The 25,075-nt window shown below is 38.3% G+C and overlaps 2 protein-coding genes and 1 pseudogene across 2 annotated transcripts; 1 reads left to right on the top strand and 2 right to left on the bottom strand.

Moving 5' to 3' along the window:
* Positions 1-6,909: 6,909 nt before the first annotated feature.
* LOC121816624 (olfactory receptor 5W2-like) lies at positions 6,910-7,875 on the top strand. The gene has a single exon (XM_042232623.1). The coding sequence runs from the start codon at positions 6,910-6,912 to the stop codon at positions 7,873-7,875; it is 966 nt and encodes a 321-aa protein (XP_042088557.1).
* A 7,786-nt stretch (positions 7,876-15,661) lies between these two features.
* Positions 15,662-16,630, bottom strand: LOC114118320 (olfactory receptor 5D13-like; annotated as a pseudogene).
* Positions 16,631-23,226: 6,596 nt separating this feature from the next.
* On the bottom strand, positions 23,227-24,177 carry LOC114118538 (olfactory receptor 5D13-like). The gene is given in 3 exon segments (XM_060400202.1): positions 23,227-23,262; positions 23,264-24,036; positions 24,039-24,177. Coding segments are annotated over 3 exon segments (948 nt in total).
* Between the last annotated feature and the right edge of the window lie 898 nt (positions 24,178-25,075).

Raw genomic sequence — 25,075 nt, 5'->3', positions numbered from 1 at the left:
GAGCTTTAAGCCAACTTTTTCACTCTCTTCTTTCACTCTCATCAGGAGGCTTTTGAGTTCCTCTTCACTTTCTGCCATAAGGGTGGTGTCATCTGCATATCTGAGGTTATTTATATTTCTCCCAGCAATCTTGATTCCAGCTTGTGCTTCTTCCAGCCCAGCGTTTCTCATGATGCACTCTGCATATAAGTTAAAGTTTGATAAAAATAAGATATCTAAAGATTAGATTTTAAAGACATACAGAAGAGCTCTCTACTTGTTAAAGTACAATATTGTGCTGTTGTTATCAACTATCAATTCTTCTGCACTTCTTCCAAGATAATTTTCTTTCCTGCCTCCTCATCTTCAACCCTGGTTAAATGCCCACCTCTCTGTGGTTTACAAACGATCACCTTTAAGGCATTGCTTTATATCACCCTTTTTGTGAGCATTCTTTGCTAAAGAACTAGCATTTCATCCTTGTTAACAAGCACTGAACTTTGCCCGGGATATAAAATAAATAAACATGAATTTACCTAAAAACAGTCGGCAACATTTTTTGACTATTACTTATGTCTCAATAATACAAAATTCATTGAAGATTTGTTAAGTATCTTAACACACACACACACACATAGACACATATCTCACAACAGTGTATATATATTGTATGTATATACACAACAGTTTTTTGGAAGATGCATAAAATTGTTATGGACACTAAGATAATATTCTTATAAAGACACATGTATTTGTTAATTGCACTAGAAGTAAGAAGCTATAACTTCTTGATATTTGACTATTACATCTGACTTTGATATGGCTTCCTGAAGGCTAAAACACTGAATCAGTTTGCTGAGAAAGCTAGGCTATAGTCCAATCATATATTTGAAATGCCATAAACTACTGAAGAACACTCTTATTTACACATTAAAATTGCAAAGTTAAAAGCCTCAGATGGTCTTAAACTTTCCAGCTGCCATTGTAAATAAAACATCCTTATGTAAAAATATTTCAGAGTGAAAAACTAAAGCCTCTGAAATTACTTTGCTTTTCATGGTGGTATTTGTAAAACAGTATGGTGATTGCAGCCATGAAATTAAAAGACGCTTACTCCTTGGAAGACAAGTTATGAGCAACCTAGATAGCATATTCAAAAGCAGAGACATTACTTTGCCGACTAAGGTCTGTCTAGTCAAGGCTGTGGTTTTTCCAGTAGTCATGTATGGATGTGAGAGTTGGACTGTGAAGAAGGCTGAGTGCCAAAGAATTGATGCCTTTGAACTGTGGTGTTGGAGAAGACTCTTGAGAGTCCCTTGGACTGCAAGGAGATCCAACCAGTCCATTCTGAAGGAGATCAGCCCTGGGATTTCTTTGGAAGGAATGATGATAAAGCTGAAGCTCCAGTACTTTGGCCACCTCATGTGAATAGTTGACTCACTGGAAAAGACTCTGATGCTGGGAGGGATTGGGGGCAGGAGGAGAAGGGGACGACAGAGGGTGAGATGGCTGGATAACATCACTGACTTGATGGACGAGAGTCTGAGTGAACTCAGGGAGTTGGGATTGGACAGGGAGGCCTGGCGTGCTGTGATTCATGGGGTCGCAAAGAGTCGGACATGACTGAGTGACTGAACTGAACTGAACTGATGGCATGTTAAGAAGAGTTATCATGGTAAAAACACCGTAAAATAGCTATTCTATATTATAAAAGATTTATGGGTTTCTATTTCTGGTATATTTTATTACTTTACTCAAACTTCTTTTCAACTGTTGCTTATAAGAAAACATTGGCTAGAATATATTAAAGTCAGATAAAATATGGTGTCAATGAGTGACTGAAAGGCATTCAGTCATGTCTGACTCTTTGCCACCTCATGGACTAAACAGTCCATGGAATTCTCCAGGCCAGAATACTGGAGTGGGTAGCTGTTCCCTTCTCCAGGGGATCTTCCCAACCCAGAGATCAAACCCAGGGCTCTCGCATTTCAGGCAAATTCTTTACCAGCTGAGCCACAAGGGAAGCCCATGGTTTCAATGTTATGCCATTAATTATTGGCTAACTAATATATATTAACACTCTGTCTATCTCAATAGTCTTCATTCTTTTCCCATTTAATCTTTCTTTTTTTTTTAATTTTTATTTTTTACTTTATTTTACTTTACAATACTGTATTGGTTTTGCCATACATTGACATGAATCCACCACGGGTGTACATGAGTTCCCAGTCCTGAGCCCCCCTCTCACCTCCCTCCCCATATCATCTCTCTGGATCATCCCTTGCACCAGCCCCAAGCATCCTGTATCCTGTATCAAACATAGACTGGCGATTCATTTCTTACATGATAGTATACATGTTTCAGTGCCATTCTCCCAAATCATCCCACACTCTCCCTCTCCCTCAAAGTCCAAAAGTCCATCCTATACATCTGGGTCTCTTTTGCTGTCTCACATACAGGGTTATCATTACTATCTTTCTAAATTCCATATATGTGTGTTAGTACACTGTATTGGTGTTTTTCTTTCTGGCTTACTTCACTCTGTATAATAGGCTCCAGTTTCATCCACCTCATTAGAACTGATTCAAATGTATTCTTTTTAATGGCTGAGTAATACTCCATTGTGTATATGTACCACAGCTTTCTTATCCATTCATCTGCTGATGGACATCTAGGTTGTTTCCATGTCCTGGCTATTATAAACAGTGCTGCGATGAACATTGGGGTACATGTGTCTCTTTCAATTCTGGTTTCCTCAGTGTGTATGCCCAGCGGTGGGATTGCTGGGTCATGGCAGTTCTATTTGCAGTTTTTTAAGGAATCTGCACACTGTTCTCCATAGTGGCTGTACTAGTTTGCATTCCCACCAAGAGTATAAGAGGGTTCCCTTTTTTCCACACCCTCTCCAGCATTATTGCTTGTAGACTTTTGGATTGCAGCCATTCTGACTGGCGTGAAATGGTACCTCATTGTGGTCTTGATTTGCATTTCTCTGATAATGAGAGCTGTTGAGCATCTTTTCATGTGTTTGTTAGCCATCCCTATGTCTTCTTTGGAGAAATGTCTATTTAGTTCTTTGGCCCATTTTTTGATTGGGTCATTTATTTTCCTGGAATTGAGCTACATAAGTTGCTTGTATATTTTTGAGATTAGTTGCTTGTCATTTGCTTCATTTGCTATTATTTTCTCCCATTCAGGAGGCTGTCTTTTCACCTTGCTTATAGTTTCCTTTATTGTGCAGAAACTTTTAATTTTAATTAGATCCCATTTGTTTATTTTTGTTTTTATTTCCAGTATTCTGAGAGGTGAATCTTAGAGGATCCTGCTATGATTTATGTCAGAGAGTGTTTTGCCAATGTTCTCCTCTAGGAGTTTTATAGTTTCTGGTCTTACGTTTGGATCTTTAATCCATTTTGAGTTTATTTTTGTGTATGGTTTTAGAAAGTGATTTAATTTCATTCTTTTACCAGAAAATTACTAGAGCTAATCAATGAATATAGTAAAGTTTCAGGATATAAAATCAACACACAGAAATCCCTTGCATTCCTATACACTAGTAATGAGAAAGTAGAAAAGGAAATTAAGGAAACAATTCCATTCACCATTGCAACGAAAAGAATAAAATACTTAGGAATATATCTACCTAAAGAAACTAAAGACCTATATATAGAAAACTATAAAACACTGATGAAAGAAAACAAAGAGGACACTAATAGATGGAGAAATATACCATGTTCGTGGATCAGAAGAATCAATATAGTGAAAATGAGTATACTACCCAAAGCAGTTCAACACAATCCCTTTCAAACTACCAGAGGTATTTTTCACAGAGCTAGAACAAATAATTTCACAATTTGTATGGAAATACAAAAAACCTCGAATAGCCAAAGCAATCTTGAGAAAGAAGAATGGACCTGGAGGAATAAACCTGCCTGACTTCAGGCTCTACTACAAAACCACAGTCATAGCTACTGTTTTGGTAAAATAAATTTGTAAATAAAACATTTTATGCCTACTGCTGCTGCTGCTGTTAAGTCGCTTGAGTCGTGTCCAACTCTTTGTGATCTCATGTATTTCAGCACACCAGGCCTCCCTGTCCATCACCATCTCCCGGAGTTCACTCAGACTCACGTTCATTGAGTCCGTGATGCCACCCAGCCATCTTATCCTCTGTCGTCCCCTTCTCCTCCTGCCCCCAATCCCTCCCAGCATCAGGGTCTTTTCCAATGAGTCAACTGTTTGCAGGAGGTGGCCAAGGTACTGGAGTTGCAGCTTTAGCATAAGTCTTTCCAATGATCATTCAGGACTGATCTCCTTCAGAATAGACTGGTTGAGTCTCCTTGCAGTCCAAGAGACTCTCAAGAGTCTTCTCCAACACCACAGTTCAAGAGCATCAATTCTCTGGCACTCAGCTTTCTTCACAGTCCAACTGTCACATCCATACACGACCACTGGAAAAGCCATAGCCTTGATAGACAGACCTTTTTGGCAAAGTAATATCTCTGCTTTTGAATATGCTATCTAGGTTGGTCATAACTTTCCTTCCAAGGTTAGTCCTAGCTTTTCTTCCAAGGCACAGTGAAGTGAAGTCACTCAGTTGTGTCCGACTCTTTGCAACCCCATAGACTCAGGCCTACCAGGCTCCTCTATCCATGGGATTTTCCAGGCAATAGTACTGGAGTGGATTGCCATTTCCTTCTCCAGGCAACCTTCCCAATCCAAGTCTCGAACCCGGGTCTCCTGCATTGTAGACAGACGCTTTACCATCTAGCCACCAGGCAAGTCACAAGCATCTTTTTGTTTCATGGCTGTAGTCATCATCTGCAGTAATTTGAAGCCTAAGAGGACTTAAATTCATCATCAATTCTCTTTAATACACATATCTTGTTTTTGCCTCTTTAATAAGACAGGGAATTGTGAGTCATAAAAAGGCTTTAACACCTGAGTCAATCTTTATTCTAAAAAGATATAGTGCAGAAATAAAATAAGTGCATTTTCCCCACTTTTCATTTCTAATGTTTGTTTGAGTCCAAGTATCCCCACAAACTACATCAAATCATTGCCTTAATCAAAAATAATTGATTTTAGGTATGGATTATTTGAATCTATTGGCTTTTCATGCATTGCTTTGACATTTCTTCATATATTTTTATTACTAGAAATATTGCTAAATGACATAGAGAAGGTGAATATTTCAAAAAGAAAGAAACCAAATGAATAATAGGAAGATGTAAATTACTAAGTTGGGAAATCTTGTAATTCCTGGGATCTCTGCTTTGACTAGGTAAGGGGAGTTCAGATTCAGTGTAACTGTGCAGCTTAGACTTCACATAATCCGTATTTTTCTTACTGTCAGATCAGTATGTTGACAATAGTGAAGAAATGAAGCTTATTTTTTGCAAAGATTGTTACTGTTTTCACAGGGGAAAATACAGAGCAGAAAATATAATTAGCCAAATGTTAGCAAACACTGAGCCAGAGGGTGGATGCTTCAGAGACTTAAGTCCCAAATGCTACCTGGCAAAATAAAAGGTTAGCTGTTTATTTTTTAGACATCAGTAGCAAGGAAATGGGGTCGCACAGAGTCGGACATGACTGAAGCAACTTAGCAGCAGCAGCAAAGACAGAAAGACCTGCTCATTCAAGGTATGTTCTTGAGTCTCCAGATTTAAGAATAGAGGAGAAAAACTTAGCATTAAAAAATGAGAAATTTCTCAATTGATTACTTATGCCTACCAATTCAATATAATAAACTCATGAGTTAAAAAATCAGAAAATATTTTCTTCTCAGAATTGGAAGAATCTGTCTCTAGCATCTATAAAATGATTGTTTAATTATTTTCTTTTAATTTAGATTCACAGGAAAGCCTTTACTCTTTGTCACTGGGGAAGCATATACATATTTTTTTAAAATTTTATTTCAAACATAATATAGGCAGAACAGTATAAATAGCAATATTTGGAAACTTAACTCCAAGTAAATCATACGCCAATATGTACTTAAAGAAAACCTGTCTCCAATATGCTAATTCTTAGATCAGTAGAGACATGCAGACATGGCGCAAGCAGATACATACACAAGGAGGACACTCGACACATTGGAAGTGTTCATTACACCTCATCTCATTTTCTTTTTAATACAAAAGTCAATTAAAATCAAAGACACACAAATGTGTGTGTTAAATTCTATTGTTTTCACTTCTTTGTATCGTTCTTCTTTGGCTGGTCAAGGGGTCCATCCTCTGGCACCAGGGCGAAGCAGAGATCAGTAAAGAGAACTGTGGCAAAGGAGCAACACGTTTCTACAGTAAAGCTCAATAGTGCCTATTTTATGTCTACCAGATGCTGAAGGTAACAGACCAGGACGGCAACATAGTAATTTTCATTATGAATGGTTGCTGATATGCTCTAGAATGTATGGACAATCATTTCAAATCAACATTAGCTGAGCTGTATTCTGAGAAACATAACAATGGTAACAAATTTTTGTGCCCAAATGACTATTTCCAGAGATGGAAAATGCTTAATCCTATAACTAACAGCCAGGTCTCTCAAACATTGCTGTCTCTTCTATGGTATTTTGAACATAAAATAAGACATTAATTCTTCCAATTATACCTCCAGAGGTAAGAAGGCAAAAACCTAGGAAAATGAAAAACTCGTAGAGTTTTATATATGTCATAATGACATGCAGACTTAGATAAAACTTTTTCAATGTGTAATATAGTTTTTTGTTTGTTTTTATTTTGCCAGGTAGGTAACAATTTTCCTTCAAAAAGTAGGGACATGATTGGGCAATTTTCTGAGTATAAAATGACTTTTACACAAAGAGACTGTGCTCTCCTTTACAGATATTTTGCAGATGTCCGTACATTTATCTATACTTTTCCTGATCATTTTGTCAAAAAATTAGATAAGAAAAATTAAAGAATGGAGAAAGAAAATTGCTCCTCTGTGACTGAATTCATTTTCTTGGGGATTACCAGTGATCTGGAAGTGACAGTGACCTTATTTGCCATGTTGCTGATGGTCTATCTCATTAATCTTCTGGGAAATCTTGGAATGATCATTTTGATTAGAATGGATCCCCAGCTCCAAACGCCAATGTACTTTTTCCTCAGCCACCTCTCCTTCTGTGACCTCTGCTATTCCACAGCCATTGGGCCCAAGATGCTGGTTGACCTTTTGGCCAAGAACAAACCAATCCCCTTCTATGGCTGTGCCCTACAGTTCTTGATTGCCTGTACCTTTGCAGATTCTGAGTGTCTCCTGCTGGCAGTGATGGCCTATGATCGATACAGGGCCATCAGCAGCCCCTTGCTCTATGCGGTCAGCATGTCCAATGGGGTGTGCTCCCTGCTCGTGGCTGGGGTTTACCTGGTGGGAATGACAGATGCTTTGATCCACACGACATTAGCATTCCACTTATGCTTCTGTGGGTCAAATGAGATTAACCACTTCTTCTGTGACTTACCTCCACTCTACCTTCTTTCCTGCTCTGATACACAGGTCAATGAATTGACATTATTTATTGTTTTCGGCTTCATTGAATTGAGCTCAATTTCAGGAGTTCTTGTCTCTTACTGTTATATCATCCTAGCAGTCTCAAAGATCCACTCCGCTAAGGGGAGGTTCAAAGCTTTCTCCACCTGTGCCTCCCACTTAACCCCTGTGGCAATTTTCCAGGGAACTATGCTCTTTATGTACTTTAGGCCAAGTTCAATCTACTCTTTAGATCAAGACAAAATGACCTCATTGTTTTACACCCTTATGATTCCCATGTTCAATCCTCTGATTTACAGCCTACGGAACAAGGATGTGAAAAATGCCCTAGGAAAACTAAAAAATAAAAGATGGTTTCAAAGATTTATATCACACATATGCACACACATATAGTAGTTATTTTTTTGCAAAATTATATGGTATGATACATGAGAAATATAATTTTATCAAATCATTTAATAAATGAGTATCTATACTAAAGTTCAGCCATAGGAAATTGTTGCAGTTTTCAAAACTTGTCATGCTTCGTTTTATGTCTTGACCTTATCTATGAAACTCTGTGTAAAACTTCCTGGCTCTTCAAATTCTATCATATTTTTGTGTGTATTCATTCATTCAAACTTTATTTCAAGTGTATTAATATTTAATTCTTCTTTGTCTGCCTCTAAGTGCTTTACATTTCTTTAAAAACCCATTAGTTTGTATAAAAATGGAACTTATAATCTAGATGAATAAAGAAACATTTACTAACTAACCACACATACAATTCATAGTAAAGTTTAAGACTTTCATTAATTAAAACAACAAATATAGGGTTAAAAAATCTAGGAACAAATGTCAAAACATAGTGTGCAGAAGAAAGGTTTTCTTTAAAGGAGATATTGTCAGATCCAAAAATTTGGGAAGGAAATGATTCTAGGAAGATAATTTGACACTTACAGAGGTCTTGAGTTGAGCAGCTGTATACCTTTTCAGGGGATTCCCAGTGCCTCAGTGGTAAACAATCTGCCTGCCAGTGCAAGAGATGCAGAGGACTCGAATTTAATCCTTGGGTCAGGCATATTCCCTGGAATAGGAAATGGCAACTTGCTCCAATATTCTTGCTTGGAAAGTTCCATGAACTGAGGAGCCTGGCAGTCTGTGGTCCCTAGGGTCACAAAGAGCTGGATGCAACTGAACACACAGATACATACATACAAACACCTTTTTAGAATTAAGAAACCCAAAACTGAAAGCAATTTGGACTCCGTGGGAGAGGGAGAGGTTGGGATGATTTGGAAGAATGGCATTGAAACATGTATAATATCATATATGAAATGAATTGCCAGTCCAGTTTCGATGCAGGATACTGGATGCTTGGGGCTGGTGCACTGAGACGACCCAGAGGGATGGTATAAGGAGGGAAGAGGGAGGGAGGTTCAGGATGGGGAACACGTGTATACCTGTGGCAGATTCATGTTGATGTATGGCAAAACCAATACAATATTGTAAAGTAATTAACCTCTAATTAAAATAAATAAATTTATATTTATAAATAAATAAATTTACGTTTGCCTAGCGAAAAATAAATAAAATAAAAAATAAAGTGCCTTGGTAAATTGCATAGTTTTCTTTAATAACTAGCTATCAACTCCTCCCATTCTTAGCTCTGATTAAATGTTCCTTTTTATAGTTCACAGACAACCATTTTCTTTAATCATTCTATTTAATTTTGTCCTGTTTGTGAAATCATGGCCTACAGTATGAGATTGTGAACAATCTTTGCTCAAGGATTCTACATTCTGTCTGTATTTTCCAAAGCACTTACCTAATGTTTGGGACACAAGTGGAGAAAGAGAGAGAGAGAGAACAAAGTAAAGAAAAAGGAAGGAATAAACAGAGTAGATAACATTTGTGAGTGTTCATTAGACATCAATAATTAACAAAATAAAAATTAACTGAAGATATGGTATGTGGCTCGAATATATATATATGTAATAAATTTTAGAAAGAATATAAAATGGTTGTGAATACCAAGGTGCTGATCTATAAAGAAGATACATATCACACTAGAAGTAAAGAGCATTCATCTGGATACATTCTTAATATTATCTATTTTGTGGGTTTCTGCTCTAGAAACTGATGCTAAAGCACTGAATCAGTATGTCTAAACAATAGAGATATATTTGAAGAAGCATGTAAAATTCATGTACTTGTTTATTACAGTTGCAAAAGTCAGAAAACCCACTGTGTCTTAGATTTTCTAGCTATCATTATAGAGTGATTTTGTGCAAAAACATTTCAGAATGAAATTAAAGCCCAAGAAGATTCTCTGGCTTCCACAGGGGGCATTTGTGAGAAACTGACCTCTTCCACAGAATCATACTGGAAAGAACTTATGAATAATTTTTTTTAATAAAAGACTTCAGGGGTTTTCACCTGTACTGTGTTTTCTCATTTTACACACAATATTTTAGAACTGTTATTTATCAGCAGAAACATGGTAGAAATCATTTTTTGAGCTATTGTCCAAGAAAAATGGAGTCTCAGTGCATTGTTGCTAATTTAGGGAATATAAATGTGTAATCTGGTTAAGTAATCTCTCTCTCTTTGACTGCCCTGTATCAGAGCTTCTAAAGATTCATTTGATCTACAAATTGGCTGTTATTATGAGATCTAGTGGATGTGAACTAAAGGCTAGAATATTTTAAGTCCTATAAATGGAATTATTAAATTAAAATTGACTTATTGAATTGTCTGAGGGCCTCCAACCCCAATTTATCAGTATCTCCCTGGAAGGAACTTGTACACATAGATATACCTCAGCTTTTGTGACTATCCTAGGGATATGGTAAAGAATCTGCCAGGAATATGGGAGACCTGGGTTTGATCCCTGGGTCAGGAAGATCCCTTGGAGAAGGGAATGGCTACCCACTTCAGTATGCTTGCCTGGAGAATTCTGTGGACATAGGTGCCTGGTGGGTTACAGTCCATGAGGTCACAAAGAGTCTGACATGACTGAGTGACTAACATTTTAAGGGCTGACACGTCTCCAGATCAACTGACTCTGGCAGACAGTAAGACCTTCATTCAAGGATGTCACAGAAATCTAAACCATATCCAACGCTTTCCCAACCCCGACAGTGTAAAACTAGAAATCAGTTAGAGAAATAAGTTTAAAATTTTTACAAATGTATGGAAATTAAACATAGCCCTGAACAGCCAGTAGTTTACAGAAGAAATCAAAAAAGAATTTTAAAATATCCTGAGACAAATGGAAATAGAAAAATATCATGACCAAAATTAGAGGACAATAACAAATTACAATAAACACAGCTTTAAGAGAAAAGTTTGCAGTGAAAAAATGCTTACATTAAGAAGAAGAAGAAAAAAAAAAGCTAGACCTTTTATACCCCAAGGAACTAGAAACGCAGAACATGCTAAGTCAAAAGTTAGTAAAAGAAAAGAAATAACAAAGATCAGAGTTTAAAAAAATGAAATAGAAAAAGTCAATCAACATAAAGGCTGTACTTTTGAAAAGGAAAGCAAAATGGAGGAAAAACTAGCTAAATTTATCAAGATAAGGGAGAAGTCTCAAATAAGTAATACTATAAATGGCAGAAGGGATATGACCATTGATACTACAGAAAAACCAAGGATCATAAGAAACTACTATGAATAATAAACATCCCTTCCCCGGCCCCCCCAAAAATCAAATGACTTAGAAGAAATTGTTAAATTCCTAAAGCATAACACCCTACAAAGACTGAATGATGAAAAAATAGAAAATCTGAATAGACAAAATACTAATAAGGAGAATGAATCAGTTATCCAAAGCTCCCCCACAAGATAAGTCCAGGACCACATGGCTTCACTGGCGAACTCTAACAGTTGAAGAATTAATAATTTCTAAATTTTTCCAAAAAATAAAAATAGAAGCATAGGCAGTACTTCCAAACTCGTGTTATGAACCCAGCATTACCTTGATCTCAATACCAGACAAAACACAGCAAGGAATGAAAATTAAGAGTCAATATTCCTGATGAACATGAATGCAAAAGCTTCTGTTGGAAAACCAACTTCAAAACTGCATTGAAAAGATCATACACTATGATCAAGTGTTGTTTAGTCCAAGCATGCAAGGACAGTTCAACATGTGCAAATCAATTAGTGTGATATACCACATTAACAAACACAAGTAAAAGTAATTAATCATCTCAATAAATGAAGAAAACAAATGACAAAATTCAAATTTTTTTCATGATGAAATTCTCAGTAAACCAGTTAGAGAGGGAACCTATCTCAACATAACTAAAGGACATATGTGACAAACTCAGCTTACATGACATTAAATAGTGAAAAGGTAAAATCTTTCCCTCAAAGATAAGGAACAAGACAAGAATTTAAGTGCTTCTCAACAGAGTGAAACCCTAAGAGATCTGGTATCCCTGGAAATAGAGAAGTGCCTGATGGGAAAAGTGATTTTGGAAAATAATCATAGTGAAGTAAGCAAGGACCAATTCCAACGTTCAAATATGTGACTAGAGAAGTAGATAATGGTAGTAAAGCTCTTGAGTGACACAAACACCCTCAGTTTCAGTTCAGTTCAGTTGCTCAGTCATGTCCAACTCTGTGCGACCCCATGAACCACAGAGCGCCAGGCCTCCCTGTCCATCACCAACTCCCGGAGTTTACCCAAATCAATGTCCATCGAGTTGGTGATGCCATCCAACCATCTCATTCTCTGTCATCCCCTTCTCCTTCTGCCCTCAATCTTTCCCAGCATCAGGGTCTTTTCAAATGAGTCAGCTCTTCACATTAGATGGCCAAAGTATTGGAGTTTCAGCTTCAACATCTGTCCTTCCAATGAACACACAGGACTGATCTCCTTTAGGATGGACTAGTTGGATCTCCTTGCAGTCCAGGGACTCTCAAGAGTCTTCTCCAACACCACACTTCAAAAGCATCAATTCTTTGGCCCTCAGCTTTCTTTATAGCCCAACTCTCACATCCATACATGACTACTGGAAAAACCATAGCCTTGACTAGATGGACCTTCGCTGACAAAGTAATGTCTCTGCTTTTTAATATGCTGTCTAAGTTGGTCATAACTTTCCTTCCAAGGAGTAAGCGTCTTTTAATTTCACGGCTGCAATCACAATCTGCAGTGATTTTGGAGCCCAAAAAATTTAAGTCAGCCACTGTTTCCACTGTTTCCCCATCTATTTGCCATGAAGTGATGGGACCAGATGCCAAAATTTTAGTTTTCTGAATGTTGAGCTTTAAGCCAACTTTTTCACTCTCCTCTTTCACGTTCATCAAGAGGCTTTTTAGTTCTTCTTCACTTTCTGCCATAAGGGTGATGTCATCTGCTAGCTGAGGTTATTGACATTTCTCCCAGCAATCTTGATTCCAGCTTGTGCTTCCTCCAGCCCAGCATTTCTCATGATGTACTCTGCATAGAAGTTCAATAAGCAGGGTGACAATATATAGCCTTGACATACTCCTTTTCCTATTTGGAACCAGTCTGTTGTTCCATGTCCAGTTCTAACTGTTACTTCCTGACCTGCATACAGATTTCTCAAGAGGCAGGTCCAGTGGTTTGGTATTCCCATCTCCTTCAGAATTTCTAACAGTTTATTGTGATCCACACAGTCAAAGGCTTTGGCATTGTCAATAAAGCAGAAATAGATGTTTTTCTGAAACTCTCTTGCTTTTTGATGATCCAGCGGATGTTGGCAATTTGATCTCTGGTTCCTCTGCCTTTTCTAAAACCAGCTTGAACATCTGGAAGTTCACGATTCATATATTGTTGAAGCCTGGCTTGGAGAAATTTGAATAAACTCTTCAGGTTTTCTGAAATTGGTATTAGCTTAAGAAGGGCAAGATCTCTAAATTGAACATGACCAGTGTTAATAAACTACATTCAAGGACTATTTGTGAGATACCCTTTTGATAATGGAAGTGTCATTTTGTGGTTCTGAAAACTGCAGGAGAGTCAAATGTTTATAGAATGTGCAGCTACAGCTAAAGACTTAAAATTAGACAAAGAAATATATTTCAAGTTAGAGTGCTCAGCAATAGAAGCATTCATATAAGTCATTGAGTGTATTATGTATGCTATTTTAGCTTTCTAAATCTCATGTGACAACTATATTCATTAAGGAGACATCATCTAAAGTCTTACCCAGGTGAAGAGTCAGTCACCTAGTCGTGTCCATCTCTTTGTGACCCCATGGACTGTAGCTAAGCTACTCTGTCCCTGGGATTCTCCAGACAAGAATATGGAGTGGGTTGCCATTCCTTCTCCAGGGCATCTTCCTGACCCAGGGATTGAGCCTGGGTCTCCTGCATTGCAGGGCGATTCTTTACTATCTGAACCAAGAGGGAAGCTCCCTTACCTAGGTGAGCACAATAGTAAATGTTATGAATTTAGTCAGAAATTTTCATTTTTATTCACCCAGCAAGTATTCATTGAAGGCCGAATGTGTTTTCTAGGTAAATTTCTAGGCATTAGAGATATCAGATCCAATAATAATACCAGAAACTTCTACTCTCTTGGAGTGTATAGGGGGAGAAGGAAATGAGGCAAATAAATTATTGCATGTACTTAACATATCATCTGTTCCTGCAAAAAGATTATCATTAAGGGGGTAAAGAGTGATTATCTCATTATATTAGATTTTCAGAAAAGACTTTTCTTGGTAGGTGGTATTTGAATAGGCACATACATGATTTAATAGAAATATATTTATTAACAGTGGATTGAGCACTAAAATATTTTGGAGCCTATTAACTTCCTTACAAGGTGTTTCATCTTTCTCCGTTTCAAGCTATTATGTCAGTGAGTGTGGCAGTACGCATACTGTATGTCACTGAGTTCAGTGTGAGGATTGGCATGGTATAAAACAGATTCTACTCGAACAATCACTTATGAGCATTTGGAACTGAGCATACTATAGAGGGCTTCCCAGTTGGCGCTAGTAATAAGGTACCTGCAGGAGACATAAGCGATTCTGGTTCAGTCCCTGCGTCTGGGAGATGCCCTGGAGGAAGGCTTGGCAACCAACTCCAGTATTCTTGCCTGGAGAATCCCATGGGCAGAGGAGCCTGGCAGGCTACAGTCCAGGGTCTCAAAGAGCCAGACATGAGTGAAGTGACTTCTACACAGCACGCACGTGCTATAGAGAGAGGATGATGATGTGTGGAAGGCACAGGTAGACAGGACTCTGTGATGCCCACAGGTAGAAAGTATCTTTAAAATAGTGACAGAAAGGGAAAGCTAGGAAATGATGGCTATGAACTTTCTTAGTTCATTGCATTGGCTAAAGTAAAACAAGATCCAAAAGGGCAGCAGAATATTTACACAAAATATGTTTACTAAGATGGACTCACAGTAGGGAGCACAACTGAAAGGATGAGTGTGAGAAACAGTCTATGCTCAGCTGTAGCACCAGCCAGAAGGATGGAGCACAGCTTCTGGGGCGCAACAGCTGTGTAGAGTGCAGGTTTACAAACAGCCAGGAAGCAGTTATGTGCAACAATACTAAAAATTAGTTGTTGTTGTTGTTGTTTAAGAGTTGTGTGTGGTTTAGGAGGAAAGAGAGGGAAGCAGAAGTCACACACCCTCCTTCCCTGTGTCTCTGTGTATCTTTTTCTGTCTCTTATAAGGACACTCTCATTGGATTTTGGGTTCACTTTAAGCTCATCTTGACTCTTTCTTTAATTACATCTGCAAAGCTCTTATTTCCAAATAAGGTGACATTCTGAGTGCTGGGTGACATGGATATTTGGGAGACACTCTTCACCCACAGCGCTTCCATGTTGGCTCAGAAGTTGAAGAAGCTCCCTGAAATGCAGGAAACCCAGGTTTAATCCCTGGGTGAGGAAGATCCCCTGGAGAAGGCAATGGCTACCCGCTCCATTATTCTTTCCTGGAGACTTCCACGGACAGAAGAACCTGGCAGGCTACAGTCCATGGGGCGGCAAAGAGTCAAACATGACTGAACAACTCACAGTTTCACTTTTCATACACATCATTTTACACATGATATACAGCTATTTTATTTGATATTGAACTGAGCAAAAACTAAGAGATCAAATAGCCAATTTATGGCTCTAAATTTACGATCTAGTGAGTTGACTACGTAATTTGACTCATCATCTCTACAAGAAGATTTAATCAATACTATGTAATAGATCATATTTCTTTTGGACATACAGATCTTCGACTAAATTGTATTAAGTGATTCATTAATTTCCTGACACTCTCTTTCACATCTTTGTTCCTGAGGCTATAGATCAGAGGGTTCAGCATGGGACTCACTACTATATAAACACAGAACCTACTTTGACCCTGAGCCATGAGTTTTTGGGCCTGGGTACACTATAAAGGAACAGGATTATCCCGTGGAGCATGGTGATGGCGGTCAGATGGCGGGCACAAGTAGAGAAGGCTTTTAGGCGCCCCCCAGCAGAGGGCATTTTATGATAGTGCCAAAAATGGAAATATACGTAGTGAGGATAATTGCCAGGCTGCTCACCTCGTTGAATATGGAGATGGCAAAAGAGATCACTTGGCTGATAATGGGGTCAGAGCGGGAGACGGAGACAATGGCAGAGTGCTCACAGGGGAAATTATTTATGATGTTAGACCCACAGAAGGATAATGTCTGGAGAGGACAGGTGAGTGTCAGGGAGGAGACTACACCCCACATATAGGGACAGGCCACTAAGGATGCACAGAGCTTTGGGGACATGACTGCTGTGTAGAGCAGAGGCTTACACATGGCCACAAATCGGTCACAGGCCATCACTGCCAACATGAATGCCTCTGCCACTGCAAACATACAAGCCGAGAACAATCGCATGATGCATCCCGTGAACGAGAGGGTTCTGTCTTCCACAACCAAATTCTCCAAGAGTTTGGGTGTAACTGTGGTGGAATAGCAGAAATCAACCAAGGACAAGTGACTGAGAAAAAAGTACATGGGGGTGTGGAGTTTGGGACTGATCCTGATGATGGTGACCATGCCCAGGTTCCCCACCATGGTGACTGCATAGACGGTGAGGAAAACCAGGAACAAGGGAACCTGGAGGTCGGGATATTCTGAGAAGCCCAAAGGGTGAAGATGGCTCCGGCACTCTGATTTCCTTCAGCAAACCACATAATTGTTGTTGGAGAAAATCTGAGACAGCGATAATAAAATAACAAGGATAATGATGACAGTGCATGGATATCTCATTTATCATGCAGCAGACATTGTCTTAAAATATTAGTGCCTTAGTTTTGACCACTTAGGAGAAGGCGATGGCAACCCACTCCAGTACTCTTGCCTGGAAAATCCCATGGACGGAGGAGCCTGGTAGGCTGCAGGCCATGGGGTCGCTAAGAGTGGGGCACGACTGAGCGACTTCACTTTCACTTTTCACTTTCCTGCATTGGAGAAGGAAATGGCAACCCACTCCAGTGTTCTTGCCTGGAGAATCCCAGAGACGGGGGAGCCTGGTGGGCTGCCGTCTATGGGGTTGAAGAGAGTCAGAGACGACTAAAGAAACTTAGCAGTAGCAGTTTTGACCACTAAATAAGACTTTGAAAAAAAAGACTTTGAATTTCAAAACAAGCAGTCTCATATTTTACAAAGGGAAATGGAAGCATATCTGAGTTAAGACACTTGTTTGAATTAACACAGCATGCTAGTGATGAGTTAGGTTTGAAGTTGATCATGAGTGACAGAAATTGAATTTAGTGTAGAGTGAGAGAGAAATATTTTCTATAGTGTTGCAGAAAAACGTGTTTTTCACAGTTCCACCATTCTGAAGGTCGGTGTTGTTTGGTGGGAGTAACAGAACAATAAAGGAAAACATGGCACTCAGATTTATGTTTAAAAGCAGGAGGCGTAATGTTGTTAGAGGCCGTAGTACTTCTGTCGTTACGTTCTAACTGAAGATCATTGAAAAGGCAGAGGTCATGAATCACCACAAGAATTTTCACATCTTGGAAAGCATAAATGGACATTGAAGAAAATAAAGCTCTATCTTCAAGTTTTCCAGTGCTTGCAGTTTGATGCTAAAATTACTGGCCTTGGGTTCAACGCAGCGACCTGGTAAAGTCAGGAAGCTGTATTATAATTTGTACCCTCCCTTTTGTTTCTTTTCTATTTGACTGTTTATCATTTTATCTCACATACTGCCACTGATATCTCTCACTTTCTCACTGATGCTCTCAGTATAGCCTTTTAAACTCTTTGATCAATATCTCTTAACCTGCTATCAATATTTTTAATCTAATAAATTTATTAGGAATCTTATAGCATTAAAGGCTTACAGAATATCTGAATTACAGAGACATAAACTATGTTTTGCTCAACTCTTTCACATTCTATACTGTTTCTCAAGAAAATCAGAAAATACAGTAATAAACACAAGAGGTTACATTATCACCCTCCAAACTTCTGGTGACTGGAATATTGAGTTTGATTAAAACTACAGGTGATAATCTTGCTTTGAGTCATACAGTCATTATTTGTATACATTATTTTGAGAAACCAAAAGCATCTTGTACTGGTAAGCAGTTTATAGCAATAGAAGTATATTTATTTAGCAAAGATTTTAAAATAAGTTTAACCAATAACAAGCACACATCTGAAATATTCATTAATAAAGGGACTATTAGTTCAACTCTCATAAACACAGATGCAATTTTACTTTTGTCTGACCCTGTGAAGGGAGAAATAATTCATTATTTCTTAATAGCTTCATGGTACTTTTGACACTCAAAAAATGTATTTCCCATATGCAGAAAAGGGAATGGGTGGGAAGTGGAAGAGAGTTAGTGACAGGCAGCCTGGCACAGTGAAAGAGGCAAGGAGTTAGGAACATAGATTTAAATTCAGCTCCGAGCTTTGGCGTTTACTGTATGATCTTTGGCGAATCACTCAGATTTTATGAGCCTCAGCTTCTTTATCAATAATAATGACATGATAATATATATTTTATAGGTATATAAGTATTAAGTTAGGAGATGACGTTAATATAATCAGCACAAAGTCTGACAGTTGTGCAATTCAAAATATATAGGTTTTCCCACCCTCATCCATTTTAATTCTTAATACTCTGAATAACTGGTATTATTTTTAAACACCTATTATTTTAAACAATCTAAGAAACAGATCAAGGTTCAAAGTTGGCAGCAACAGAACTGCAGGAACAGTTTGTGAGGAGGTCAAAGAGTAGCTCAGCTCTTTGTCTCAATTTCCTCTTGGCCCTGTTCATGCTAACTCATCAACCACTGTCCTTCAATAACTGTCTCTGTTCCCCCTGTGTTTTCTCATCATTATCTGACTCTTATTAATTATTCCTTTTTAATCTTGTGGTCACCGAGGCTCAGCCAGCTGCTCTCTGATGCTGCTAATCTGCACTGTGAGAAAATCACTTTCTTCTTTTCTTGATTACTGTGGCTGTTATGACAGTTTCTGACTCTTAAAAACTTTATTTCTCCCTATTAACTAATTTATCAAATCTAAATTTCTCTGCTCTGTTTTACCTAAACCCTTATCCTAGCTATATTCAATTTTCAACCCTCTTTAATCAAGTCGGTATTCCCAGAAGATAATGCCTGCAATTTCCTTTTTTCTTACATACTGATGCAGCACTTGAACAGTATATAAAGCATTTCATGCAAATTACTACCACAAGGACACTTTTCCTTTTCACTTCAGCCATATTTTCTACACCCTTGACATACCTGCACACATTACTGTCAGAAAAATGAAATTGTATATTATGGGGTTCATTACTATTTTATACAGATGATTCTTATCTTCTTTCGAGTCAATTTTGAGGTGTTGAGGAATTCCCAGGCATTATAATATTCTTTTTAAAAAGTTCATTGTGACTACTCTGCAAAGCACAGTGTGGATATTCTCAAAGCAAAATCCAGGATGATACCCCAGTGACGGGGGAGGAGATCAAAGCTCAGCCTTCGGGAAAACGGACTTGGGAGACATCACTGCCCGGAGACTGACAGTGTCCACTGCTTTAGAGGTTTCAGGATCTCAGTGTTCCCCAAAGGAGGGAAAAGAAACAAGATAGACCATCCCACCTGAAACCAACTCACCTGAAGATTCTGTTTCTACTATTAATTGTCTCCAGGGGCGTTTCCACTCAGAATTCAAACATCATGTAAAACCTTAAGGAGCGAACCCATATAGGAGGAGCCCACAAAAATTTAGTGTGACTGGAATATACTTCTTTCTTAACATCCAGAGAAACTCAGAGAAAGAAGAAACAGAGAGAGGGGGAGAGAGATGTGGAAGCTGAATCTGACTCCTATGAACAAAACGCAGGGCTTGTGTATGCTTCCAGGACCGCGGGGATTTAGGCCCCAGAGAGCATTTCTTGAGGTATTTACTTTTATATCACACATGAGTAAACTAGCTTGAATGCTTTTTTCATGCGGCAATTTGCAAGAAGGTAGTTCCTTCTGAGTCACTGGAGATGGCACCTCAAAGAGCCCATTTCATTAATTTCTTTAAAAATAATTATAAAAAAGTATATGAGCTGAATAAGAAAACTTGGTGACTATAATAAAACCCCAAACAAAAGATAAATAAGCTAAAATGAAACTGTTCAGAGATATTAACTGCTATCATATATATTTCCAGTGTGATTTTTCTTTCCCATTCTTTGTATGAAGTGCATATGTTTTGAGATGTATAAACAATATAACTTGGTCTCTGATTTTATTGCTTAACCCAAATAAATATTATTGTCTTCAGAAACAGTGATGTTCTTTACTGAAACTAAACTGTGTTTTCTTATAAGCAATACATATAAGCAATCCACACTTTCAAGCTTATATTAATACAATTAAAAATACAGTCTCATAAATGGAAAATGCATTTTGGAAACATGTTTAAATCTCTAAAACCTCTGAGTGTCAATCAATCCACTGGTTCTACCATACTGAAATATCACACAATTAGATCCACTGTCTTGCCTGGTGGCTCGGTGGTAAGAAAAAAAAAGAAAATCATCTGCAGTGCAAGAGACATAGGTTCTATCCCTGCTTGGAGTTGTGAATAACCCTTGGTAGAGAAAATGGCCACCCACTCCAGTGTTCTTGCCTGGGAAATCTTTTGGACAGAGAAGCCTGGTGGGCTGCAGTCCATGGATATGCACAAGATTTGGACACAATTTACTGACTAAACAGCAGCAACAAATGCTTTCCCTAGGCTCCTGACAACCTGACTAACACTAGCCAGACTCTACCAGGAAGGCATAACACACCAGGGGCTGTTTCCCACCAGGCATAGTAGTATTGTACATAGTATGGCTTGATCCAAAGTCCCACAAGTCTGCATGGTTACTCTTTCACTGAGATAGGTTTGAGTTCCACAATGCATCTTCCCCCCATTGCTGACACCTCTGTCCCCTAGACTAGCTTTGGAGCCAGTATCTACACCCTAGTCACCCAGAGCTAGCAACCTTGTTGGACATTAGTTTTCCATGCTGCACAACAAATTGCCACCAGCTTCGAGGCTTAAACTGCTATCACAGTTTCTGTCACATAATAGTCTGGGAAGTCCTTTTGTAACTTCATAAGATACTGCTAAACTATTTTCAAAGTTATTTAACCCTGTAGTCTTATCTGACATGCATAAGCATTTAACTTGCTCCACGTTTCCACCAGCATTTGAAACTTTTATTCATTTTAGCTATTCTAAATGGAGTACAGTAGTTTCTCCTTGTGGTTTAAGCTTTAACTTTAATAAGAATGTCATTGATGACTAGCTATCCTTAGCATTTTTTCATGTGTGTATTTGTGTGTTCTGTTTTGTCAAATGTGTGCTCAGATGGTTCATCAAAACCTTAAGTAGGCTTTTTTCTTGTATTGAGTATAAAGACTTCCTCTGTATGTTTTACATTGAAATCATTTATCAAATATAAGTTCTGCAAATACCTACTCAAAATCTATGGCTTGTATTGTCAGCTTATTAATGGTGGCATTTATGCTCAAGAAACTTTTACCAAACACTTTCAATGGCAATGAAGCTCATTTTTTTGTTTTTTAAAGATCCATCCTTTTTATGTTCATTCAAAAAATTATTATTATGACCAACCTAGATAGCATATTCAAAAGCAGAGACATTACTTTGCCGACTAAGCTCCGCCAAGTCAAGGCTATGGTTTTTCCTGTGGTCATGTATGGATGTGAGAGTTGGACTGTGAAGAAGGCTGAGCACTGAAGAATTGATGCGTTTGAACTGTGGTGTTGGAGAAGACTCTTGAGGGTCCCTTGGACTGCAAGGACATCCAACCAGTCCATTCTGAAGGAGATCAACCCTGGGATTTCTTTGGAAGGACTGATGCTAAAGCTGAAGCTCCAGTACTTTGGCTACCTCATGCGAAGAGTTGACTCATTGGGAAAGACTCTGATGCTGGGAGGGATTGGGGGCAGGAGGAGAAGGGGACAACAGAGTATGAGATGGCTGGATGGCATCACAGACTCGATGGACATGAGTCTGAGTGAACTCCAGAAGATGGTGATGGACAGGGAGGCCTGGCGTGCTACGACTCATCGGGTCGCAAAGAGTCGGACATGACTGAGTGACTGAACTGAACTGAACTGAACTTTTGAAAGATCTTTTCTGTTTTATGCTAAAAATTTGTTTTTAGTTTTCATTTTTATGTTTGCATCTATGATTCATTCATCTATGATTCCTTGGAAAGAAGACTATGATGATCGTAGACAGTGTATTAAAAAGCAGAGGCATCACTTTGTTGACAAAGGTCCATATAGTCCAAGTTATGTTTTTTCCAGTAGTCATGTATAGATGTGAGTGTTGGACCATAAAGAAGGCTGAAGGCTGAATTGTTGCTTTCAAATTGTGGTGCTGGAGAAAACTCTTAAGAATCCATTGAACAGCAAGAAGATCAAACCAGGTCAGTCCTACAGGAGATCAACCCTGAATTCTCATTGGAAGGACTGAGGCTGAAGCTGAAGCTCCAACACTTTGGCCACCAAATGAGAAGAGTTGACTCACTGGAAAAGACCCTGATGCTGGGAAAGGTTGAGGGCAGGCAGAGAAGTGAGCAACAGAGGATGAGATAGTTGGATAGCTTCACTGACTTAATGGACATGAGTATGAGCAAACTCTGGGATATAGTGAAGGACAGATTGCTGTCATGCATGCCGAAACACTTTAGTCTAAGACAACACTTGGTCATTGCATGATTGGAATAACTGTGTTGTTGGTTGGTTACTCATATTTTACTGTTACTCTGTGTTGGATTGATTAGTTCTTGGAGTCCATGTTGCCCTCCTGTCTTTAATTTTCCCAGACTTGTGTTTTGAAGAGGAAGTCATAAACAGGTTTATGCCTTCTTTGTCTGAAGCTTGAACCTTCTCCTTAATCATTTTTCTTATGATGTACATGCCAACAGGCCAAGGCAGAAAAAAATAATTTCATCATATACCCATAAACTTTTAATACATTTGAATTCACTCAAAAATGACTTACAAATACTACAAAAAGCAGTCATTTTTTTAAATTTTGGTTTACATATGGTTTATAGCTATTTTACTAAACATTGATGTACGTAAAACTCAATAATCATCAATAAACTGCTATCCTGCCATAGATATATTAACCTAAAGCATAATTATCAAAAGATTTGAATCATCAATTGCACCGCAAGAACTGAACAATCTGTAGTATAGGATATCATTTATTTTTTTCAGAAATAATGAATTTTAAAATATTATGCATAGTGACAAAGCGGTTTTGTGAAAATTAATCTTGTGAATGTATTTTTTTACTTCTTTGTTCCTCAAGCTGTAGATCAAGGGGTTCAGCATAGGAATCATTACTGTGTAAAACACAGAAGTCACTTTGACTGTGAGCCAAGAAGTTTTGGGGTTAGGAATGCAGAAAAGGAAAAGAATGGTTCTGTGGAAGATGCTGATGGCTGTCAGGTGGGAAGCACAGGTGGAGATGGTTTTCCAGCGCCCACTTGCAGAAGGCATCCCCAGAACAGTGATAAAAATGAATATATAGGACATCAGAATAATCACCAGGCTGCTCGCCTCATTGAATATGGCAATAATAGAACATAACATCTGAGTAATATAGGGATCTGAGCAGGAGACAGAAACAATTACAGAGCGGTCACAGATAAAATTATTTATGGTGCTAGACTTGCAGTAGGATAATGCAAGAAGGAAATACGTGAGTGTCATGGAGCACGCTACACCCCATGAGTAAAAGCCAGCCACCAAGAGAGCACAGCGCTTCGGAGACATCACGGTGGTATAGAGCAAGGGGCTGCAGATGGCCACAAAGCGGTCATAGGCCACTGCTGCTAACATGAATGTTTCTGCTACACCAAACAGGTGAGTGAAACAAAATTGCACAATGCAGCCAGAGAAAGAGATGGTTCTGTCCTCCACAACCAAATTCTCCAAGAGTTTGGGTATAACTACAGTAGAAAAACAGAAATCGACAAAGGACAAGTGACTAAGGAAAAAGTACATGATTGTGTGGAGTTTTGAATTGACCTTGATGATTATGTCATGCCTAAATTCCCCACCACAGTGACTGTGTAGACAGACAGGAAAACAAGGAAGAGTGGGACCTGGAGTTCTGGATATTCTGAAAAACCCAGGAGAATAAATGTGGGTATGAAACTCTGGTTTCCTTCTGATAGCAGCATGATTCCTGTTGAACAAAGGACCGAACATTATTCCTGAAAAATAGAAATGAATAGAAAAGAGAAACAGAGAAGGCAGAAGCTTCCTATGTCTCCGTGGAGTTGGTATATATTCTCCAGGTATGGTCCTCAAACCACCAGCAGCAGGGACACCTAAGAATACGTCAGGGATGCAAATGCTCAAGCCCTGTCTCCAACATCCTGAATCAAAGACTCTGGAATGGAGCCCACAGTTTGTGATTTATCCAGCCCTCCAGGTGATTTCTGATGCATGATAAATTATGAGAACCACTAAAATACAGACTATTCATCCTATCGTTTAAAATTTAGCCCTTGGTTAGTATTGTTAATATACAACTAAAATATAAATTTGGAACACAAGAGAAATTGTAAATCACAAAATTTTGAGATGCCAAAAAGCAGAGTACTGTTTTATGGTTCTAAGAGTTACATCAAGGATCAAGGAGATCACCTGATATGTAAAAGGTGCCGTATAAATCTTGGTATACCTTTTTCTATATTCTAGTCATATTAAAGAATTAAGCACCCATAAAGTCTGTGAATTGGCATAAATCTTAAGTTGTAACTAGTTTATGCCTTCCATCTTATGCTTAAATTAATTATAGAATCTTATTTAGAAATAATCTTGTACCTTCCATCAAACCTCCATTAACCTTATACTGCCTCCTGGGATAATTTTTGGGTTTTTAATATTGACATTTTGCTTAACATTGAATTGAATCTAATTAACATATTAATTATTTGTAAATGTGATTTTAGATCATCTATTTTAATGTATAAGGCTTCCACAGTGGCTTAATGGTAAAGAATCCACTTTCAATGTAGGAGACACAGGTTCGATTCCTGGGTGGAAAGATTCCCTGGAGAAGAAAATGGCAAC

This window comes from Ovis aries, chromosome 15 (assembly GCF_016772045.2).
Source record: "Ovis aries strain OAR_USU_Benz2616 breed Rambouillet chromosome 15, ARS-UI_Ramb_v3.0, whole genome shotgun sequence".
Classification (NCBI taxonomy): Eukaryota; Metazoa; Chordata; class Mammalia; order Artiodactyla; family Bovidae; genus Ovis; species Ovis aries.
This window is presented reverse-complemented; position numbering and strand designations above follow the sequence as displayed.

Coding starts and splice junctions, on each gene's coding strand:
- LOC121816624 (XM_042232623.1), top strand. CDS start 6,910: ATGGAGAAAGAAAATTGCTCCTCTGTGACTGAATTCATTTTCTTGGGG.